This window comes from Chenopodium album, chromosome 21 (assembly GCF_948465745.1).
Source record: "Chenopodium album chromosome 21, dcCheAlbu1.1, whole genome shotgun sequence".
NCBI lineage: Eukaryota > Viridiplantae > Streptophyta > Magnoliopsida > Caryophyllales > Amaranthaceae > Chenopodium > Chenopodium album.
In genome coordinates, this window is record NC_137854.1 from 4,837,592 (window position 1) to 4,845,668 (window position 8,077).

Below are 8,077 nucleotides of genomic sequence, written 5' to 3' on the forward strand. Positions count from 1 at the left end.
AGATAAATTTGGTCAACTTGAAGACCCCTTATGATAAGGTTACTTTTGTTGCTGCAGCATCAATTTTATTTTTTTAAAAAAGGCTTGTGTTCTTTTTTGTATGTACTAATGCACTTTACTGAATCCATCAACTTGGAATTTTTTTAAAACGTGATTCATGTACTTAGTTCTTCGTTAAACGATCTTTTTCCTATACTTGAATTCTAGACGTTTATAGTCATCTCAATTATGGATGCATGCTTGTGATTTTCCATCAGTTTGAGAATAAAGTGAAATTTCTTAGTGGACCTTGTTGTGCATAATGGGGATTCAAAAATGGTTGATTATGAATTGACTCTACTGGACTGTGACGTATCTTAAGAAGAGCTAACCTGCAATGAGTCATGTAAGGACTCTATAGGATTGCCCTCTAAGCAGGATCTAATATAACAATAGAGAGCTCTTCTCTACCTCTCCAGCTTCGAGTGGAAATGCTTGAGAAGGAAACGAATACTATTAAAGCTTCTCTGCTTCGAGTGGAAATGCTGGAGAAGGAATTGATGATTGTTAAAAGCTTAATTTGAGAAGGAATGAAGACCCGATTCATAATATTTTTCTTCATATAATATTGTCAAAATTAATTTGGGTAAAAATCAAGTAGTGTTTTCAAGTAGGAATTAGTTGTATCTATATGAACTGCCATTTTATAATTATTTCAAAATTTTGCCCTCTGCACTTTTTACCCTTATGATATGATTTTTTTTATTACTTTAAAATGAATCATTTGTTTATAAAATCTCGGAAATATATACAATTATGTTATCTATATAATATGATAAAAGGATTTTATTAATATTTCCGTACCTTTTAAAAAGTATGAGAGGTTATGAATAGTGTGTGAACGTTTATACTCCTCAAAATGTTTGTTTACATATTTGCCTTTACTATAAGTTTAAGAAGCTTTTTTTTCTTACCTAAAAATGTTTGTGTTACATATTTGCCTTCATGTAAATAATTATAATAGAATACCATGCAAATACATTATGGCCAATTGGGAAAAAAAAATAGTTAATTTTTTCAAAGACTAGCGCTGAAATCTCTAGTATATTGAAAATGACAAAAGGCCGGGGTTTATCATATATGTAGGACTTTGGGCCTGTTCACATTTACTGAATGGAGCTGAACTGAACTGATTGGAGCTGAACTGAACTGATTGTAGCTTATCTAAACTGAACTGAGCTGAAATGAATATTTTATGAGAGAAGGAAATTAGGGGCTGAGCTGAACTAAACTGAATTGATTGGAGCTGAACTGAATTGAACTAAACTGAACTGATTGGAGCTAATCTGAACTGAATTGAAATTAAGTACATGTGAACAAACCCTTTGTTTGAATATTTGCTTTTAATGTAGTACCTCATTTAAATTAAGTATTTTTTTCCTAAATGTCCACTCATTGATTTATTTGTTTTTCTGTTTTATATATATAAAAAAAGCAGGAAAGATTATTTTTAGATTTTTATGACTTTTTTAAGGAACATAGTCTACTTTGTGGATTCGCTTTGTAAATACAAAGTAATAGACTAGGGATTAGAGTAAAACGTTTTGGCCATAAATTTATAATGTAATTTGCAGTAGAGATATTAAACTAGGAAATTAAACAGAAATTGTCCTTTTTTTTTTCTCCGTATTATCTAATGCAATAATAATACTATAAATGTTATGTATTCTTAGGCACTATTACTACTATTATGTTGAATGGAACATTTTTTTTTTGAGCTAACACTATTGTAATATGAGGAAATTCGTGTTCATCATGCTGATTCGCGAAATCAGTAAATCAGGGGCTAAAAATGTCATTTTACAATTTAAGAGTGGGGCAAAATTGTCGCAACGCTCTTTTATGGGGAAAACGTCTGGATGACATGGCAGACGTTTTTTTAAGTCAAACTAACGCCTCACTAGTCAATGGTCTAACATTCGTCTTCTGTCAAATTCGTGTTCGTTGTGTAACTGTGTAGGTAACTTTCCCAATTTCTGAAACCCTACTTGGTAATTTTACCCGATTGCTTCTTCGGTGGCCGGAATTGCAGCTCTTCCATCGTTGGTGATCAATTTTCAGTGAAATTGACAGTGTTTCAAGGTTATGTGGTAGTCGGAACACAACCAACGGCGACGGTGAAATTCGAGAAGAAAAGGTTAGTGGGAGTAAATCGTATTAAATTTGTACTACACTTTGCACTTGTAAGCTCTTATGGGTTCAATTTAAGACCATTTCTTGTAATTGTTGTGATTTTGAATCAAATTGCTCTTCTTTGTGGTTTGACTCGAATACAGATTTTCTTACTGTAAATTTTTTTTTTTTTTTTTCTCTTGGTATGGCTTTTGTTGTACAGTATTTAAGTTTTATTGAAAATTTTATTGTATCAAAATTTGTTATTAGGTTAAATATTGCGAATAGGTAAGCTTTTGCGAATATTTTTGATTGAAGACATGCTGTGGTTATGTTAATTGTTTTGAATGCAATTGAAGACTAGCCATATACTGTCAATCCAATTTTGTTTTAATAAACCTTTTCTGATTCGGTTTGCAGAATTAGAACAAGATATTAGTTTTTGACTCAAACTTTATACTGTGTACTAGTCATGTTTGTTGAGTGTTAATTTGATTGCAGTAGTTTGTAGACTCAACGGTTCCATAAAATTTATGCCAAATGATACTCTAGATTTTAAGCTCTTTCGTCGCTTCCGATTTTAGTACGAAGGTCGCAGGAGGAAGAAGAAGCAGATTTTTTTTATTTTTTAGGAGAGAAGAAGAAGCAGATCTATGATAATATTTTTTTTCAATTTTTTTTCCTTCTGAAGTATGGGGGAAGGATGTTAGTTCAGGATTCAACGACGTTACCTACGTCCCTCTTAACGGCGCAACAAGGCCGTGAACATATTCCATGTCAGCAGCGGTACAATTCAATAAAAAAATATTACATTTGCTCAAGAGGGCCCACAAATACAGCTGATTAACAAGAATTGGTTAATCAGGCTGATCAACCGGGTCGGCCTCATTGTAATATCTTGATTATTAACTAGCTGTTAAAAAGTCAATGTTTGTTACTTGGTACTGGTGTAGACATTCAAAAGAAAACATGTACTATAGCAACGTTTTGGTCTCATTGTCATCTTTATGAAAGATCTGTAACCCCTATTTTTTTTTTTTTTAATCTTTCTCCAGCTCTGCTTGTTCCCTTGTTGGTGATCCCATACAATTGGAAAACCAAAATATTACTCATTTTGGATATTGTAAACACAAATTTTAAATCTGTAAAATATAGACTCAAAACAAATGCAACAAATAATTAATTTTATTAATTTGATAATTTTGGGTACAATCTCTAATTTGCTCCTCTGATTCGATCTCCACTTTGACTTTGACGTAATTCACAACTTGACTTGATTCTTGAACAAGGGCCGTCGGGGCTTGATCTCAATCAAAGATTTGATGCAGAACTTTGACTTATGTTGATGTAAACCTTTAATTTGTTGTTGATGTAGACCTTTGACTTGAATTCTTGATTGAGGGCCGACGAGGCTTGATCTCGATCAATGAATATTTGCAGTAAAGGCTGGACTGACGTTCTTGATGATTTGAATTCCTTCTTTCTTCCGTGTTGAGGGTCGTCAAGGCTTGATCTCTTTTACGGCTGTTCTTCTAGACTTAGAGTGTTTGAGAGGTTTCTTTGGAAAGGTTTTGAATATTTGAGCTGTAGGTTTTTCTCTCTAGGTTTTCCTCTAAGTTTCTCTCTACAGATTTTTCTCTCTTTTTTTTCTCCCCTCCAAATGAAGTTAGGAGCCTCTATTTATAGAGTGAGCAACTCTTAGGGTTAGGGTTTGATGTATAATGAAGTTGAACTTTTGACTTGGTAATCTTGACTCATTTATGTAGCTTAACCCATTTAAGTAGGTTTTTGCTATTAAATGAACAATTTCATTAAAACAATTAAAATGGGCTAATTTAATTTGTTTCACCCAAAATAATTAATTTTAAATAAATAGTCAAATAACACCGAGTCAATAATTTGACTTTTAACCCGTACCAAATCCGATGTGGCACATGTATAAATTTTACGTGCCTACAGATATATTCTTAACATTTTAATGTTAATAGGTTGCACTAAGTTTTTAGATGCAGATGTATATATCGTCATAACATGTGAAAAGTTTAGGATCTTATTGCTCTTCAATCAATTGACTCTGTCTTCTGGCGATTTAAGTTTTTCTTCAACTTACAGTTGTTATTGTGGGAAAAGTACATCTTATGGTGGTGAGTAGATAGATGAATCCTTTTAGGCTCTTAGTTTCAACATGATAATACTCGATGAATCCTAAACTCACAATAAACCACATATTACATCAATGGTATATTTTGTTGCTGTCATATCCCAGCTGAGTAGTCTGATTACATTTTCTGAATTACTCTTATGGTTATCCTAGACTTTTTCCAGCACAGAAGTGATGGAATTGCGTACATCAATGAAAGACAGAATCCTTATGTCATTTACGGAACATAGACTACAAATCTAGGAGTAAGAAATTTTCCAAGCTTAGTCATGATATCTCTGCTTTTTTATTGCAGAATTCTAAGAATATGAAAATAACATGCTTTTGGTTAGGTACTTGTGTGATTATTTCATTGAGTAAAATAAGTGATGGCTTCTGTAATGCCTGGACTTTGGTTTATGTTTTGTGGCATTTCCTTTTTGTTCTAACTTCTCCTTTCCTGCTTCTCTTCTTCCCCGCCTCTGTTTTAAAATATTGTATAGTGCATGACATTTTCGTGTGTGTCAATTTTATTTATTTATCTGTTTAAAGTAACGCAGTGGCTGGTTAGGGACCATTTGAGCAACCATTGCTTGTTTGATAAGATAAATGTTTATTTTTTCAAGGGTGCTAGCTTTCCATTCAAAGTCTTGCTGTTTGTTGGTTATTCAAAGCTCCTCCTCCGTCTCTTTCATGAATTTTAAAAATATTATCGTCCCATCTTACTTGCATCGTCACTGGTATTGGTGAGAGCTGCGATGGAGAAAAAGTAATTTGGTCGTATTACATGCAAGAAAATGATCCTCATATACAACTCCTTTTTAGCAATTTCTTCTGGTTGGAAAGTTTACATTATATTCTTGCTAGTTGCTACCAAGGTTTAACTGAGTTCTATATGTGTAAATCTCCATTTGTGCTTTTGTTTAACTAATTTTAAAATTGCACATAAGCTTCACTTGCAACCAAAGTTTACGTGTCACTTGTAGAGTTATAGTACCAAGTCCGTACTCCATGCGTTCCTTTTTATTCTTTACATTTTTGACTTATACGGTTGAAGTTGTTCTCTAGCCTAATCGAAAGTCGTAGTTGGTTTTCCACTTGAGGGAGAAAAAAGGAAAGGGCAATTGATAGATACAAGTAAATTAGGCTCTCTAGTGATAAGGGTTAAACTTTAAAGTGACTTAAATCAGTGTCAAAAGATTAATGGGTTTTGTTAGTGTCAGCTCTAGCATTAAACCAGGTTATGCTTCTTACTTTCTTCATAATGCTATTGCTTTCCTTGTGTTGATGGCCCACGACGTACAATTGTGCATGTTATTGCTTATGAAACCCCCCTTATTTGATTGCTATTATTGTAATCAGTTATGCTTCAGGGCGACTTGGCTGAGTTGAGTACTACTAGTCTACTACTATGTTACAAATTCATCCTTTTGGTAAACATATAATGGGTTCATCCTCACCTTCCATACTTTTCAGCTCAACTTCTTTTCTTAGTCTTTTCTCCTTATGCTTTCCAATCGAGCTCGAATCGCCTTTCTTGAAAGACCTGTTGGAAGCTGAAGTTATCCTGCACTTGGTATATATATTAATGTATAGCATACTTATATCTCTTTCGGTCGCCTTTTGACTTGGAACCCTTGTTGGCAAGCTTGAAATGGCATTTGAGGCTTCAAATGCTTGTTTAATTTAATGTAAGTGGTTTCATGTGAACGTTGATATTATTAACTAATTCCATATTCACAGGAAGTTTATGGGAAATGCCGTTGACATGTTGTCAATAATGCTCTAAACTATATCTCTTGTAGTATTTTATGTTTGTGGTTAAATTCCATCCTTTTCGCCTTTAATTTCGTTTAATTATAGCTAATTGCGACATTACGTGGCCTACTTAGTGGCTGCATGTCCAGTGAAGTGGACATTTTAGTGTTCACACTTTAGCTGTTCACTTGTTTTTATATATCTTTGTTATGTTGCCCATTGTTTTATATTTCTGGGTGTGGTCCTAAATTCACTATGTTTGCTTCCTGGTATAGCAGTTATTATTTAACTATTTATTTATCACTCAATTTGACTTTCTATTTTTTGTTGACCTCTTGATTCACTATGAATTCTGCATTTGTAATATTACATTGCTGCATTAGGATTGATGTTAATATTTTAACTTAGAAACACCTTAACACCTACATAATGTCTGTAATTATGCATCTTTTGACTGGTTATCCAACTCGGCCCGATTAATTGGTAGGAAAAGATGATGTTAATGGTATAAAATTTCCTGTAATTTTATAATTCATGGTAAGAATTGAATGCAACTTTACATTCTAATGTGTGTGCTTTTTTCTTACATTTCCATTACCATTTTATGTGTGTTATTGATGAGTCGGGATGAAACTTATGATAAAAACACATATCATGTGGTTTTCCTTTCTAAATTACATAATTTGATTTTCATTTTCGTCTGTCACATTACATGCTTGTCTTGATAATTGCTTTTTTAAGTTTTGAGTGGTTAGAAACTTAGAATAAGACTCTGTAAGTTGGATTTACTCAGATCCTGCAGGGCACTCTTGCAGGATCGGTACTGAAACATTGTCATTGTTGTTGCAAATCTTACAATATACTACTTGAAACATGTTCTTGAAGCTACCAATAGTTCCTGACTATACAAATCTTGAATTGGATGCTATTGATATACTTGTTACATGTTTTACTCTGTCTCCAGGGGTTTGATCTTACTAATGTACAAGTTTTTGTTTCGACGATGAATTGAACCAAGGATGCTAGTACTAACAATTATCCCTATAACTTCTTACCAAATCTTCACGTTCTAATGGTGCTATGTTTATAATTGTTGCCTGAGGTGGAAGTAGCTGTGAATCAGGCTGCGACGAGCTAGCAGCCTGATCACAGCCAACAATCTTCTGACATGTTTCAATCAAGCAGTGTCTGCAGGTTGGGCATGAAGAGTGAGTATTGAGCCACTTATCTATACATTTGATATGAAATCCGTGCTGACATTTAGGCAGTAGCCTCAACTTTTCTCCTGGTGCGAAGTCTGATAAGCATATAACACATTCGGTACCAAGACCGGGGAGGTTAAGGTTGGGTGAGTAATTTACTACAGCAAAAGTCTTTAAAGCTTTCTTCTTGATGCCTGTGTCTTCTGAGCTTGGGTCGTTGTTGCTGTCATTAGATTCAGTAGGCATGAAATTCGAGCATCGTAGAGCACACTTGATTATGGAATTTAGTCCTAGTGAGCAGATTAAGGCACACAAGAGGACTGATAGTACCATTACTACATTTGCATCAAAGCCATTAGTTCCACTGTAAGGCTCTGTAGGGTCTACAGGGTTGTTAGCCATAGGTGGAGGTGGAGGCGTGGCGGATGTAGGCGGAGGGTGGTTAAGTGGGTGGTGTTGTAGCAGCCTTCTTGAGGATTGAAGGTTCATTATTAGTTCTTGGTAGAGTAGAGGAGAGAGTGTGGATGGTGACATGGTTTAATTTTTTTTTTTCTTTGTTGTGTGTTTGTTTGAAGTTTGCAGGATTAGCCGTCCTTAGTGCCTGTGTTATGGATGAGTATATATAGACCACTGAGGCAAGGGCTTGGTCATGTGATTTCTTAACCTTTGCCAAAAAATTAAAAAAAGTAAAATAGATGAAAAAAAAAAATGATTGAGGTTTGATGGATACATTTCAAACATATCCGATAGTTTACTATTACTCCCACTCTAGAGATAAAAAAAACATAAATTTGCATGTGTTAGATTAGATTTAAAGAATAATTTT

General features: G+C 34.0%; 1 protein-coding gene across 1 annotated transcript; it reads right to left on the reverse strand.

Moving 5' to 3' along the window:
- Nucleotides 1–6,828: 6,828 nt before the first annotated feature.
- On the reverse strand, nucleotides 6,829–7,853 carry LOC145601174 (RING-H2 finger protein ATL78-like). The gene has a single exon (XM_081657125.1). It carries the CDS (start codon nucleotides 7,783–7,785, stop codon nucleotides 7,078–7,080), a length of 708 nt encoding a protein of 235 aa, XP_081513251.1. The 5' UTR covers nucleotides 7,786–7,853; the 3' UTR covers nucleotides 6,829–7,077.
- Nucleotides 7,854–8,077: the final 224 nt, after the last annotated feature.

Bases quoted from the DNA above. Each gene is read 5' to 3' on its own strand.
- LOC145601174 (XM_081657125.1), bottom strand. From the start codon at position 7,785: ATGTCACCATCCACACTCTCTCCTCTACTCTACCAAGAACTAATAATG.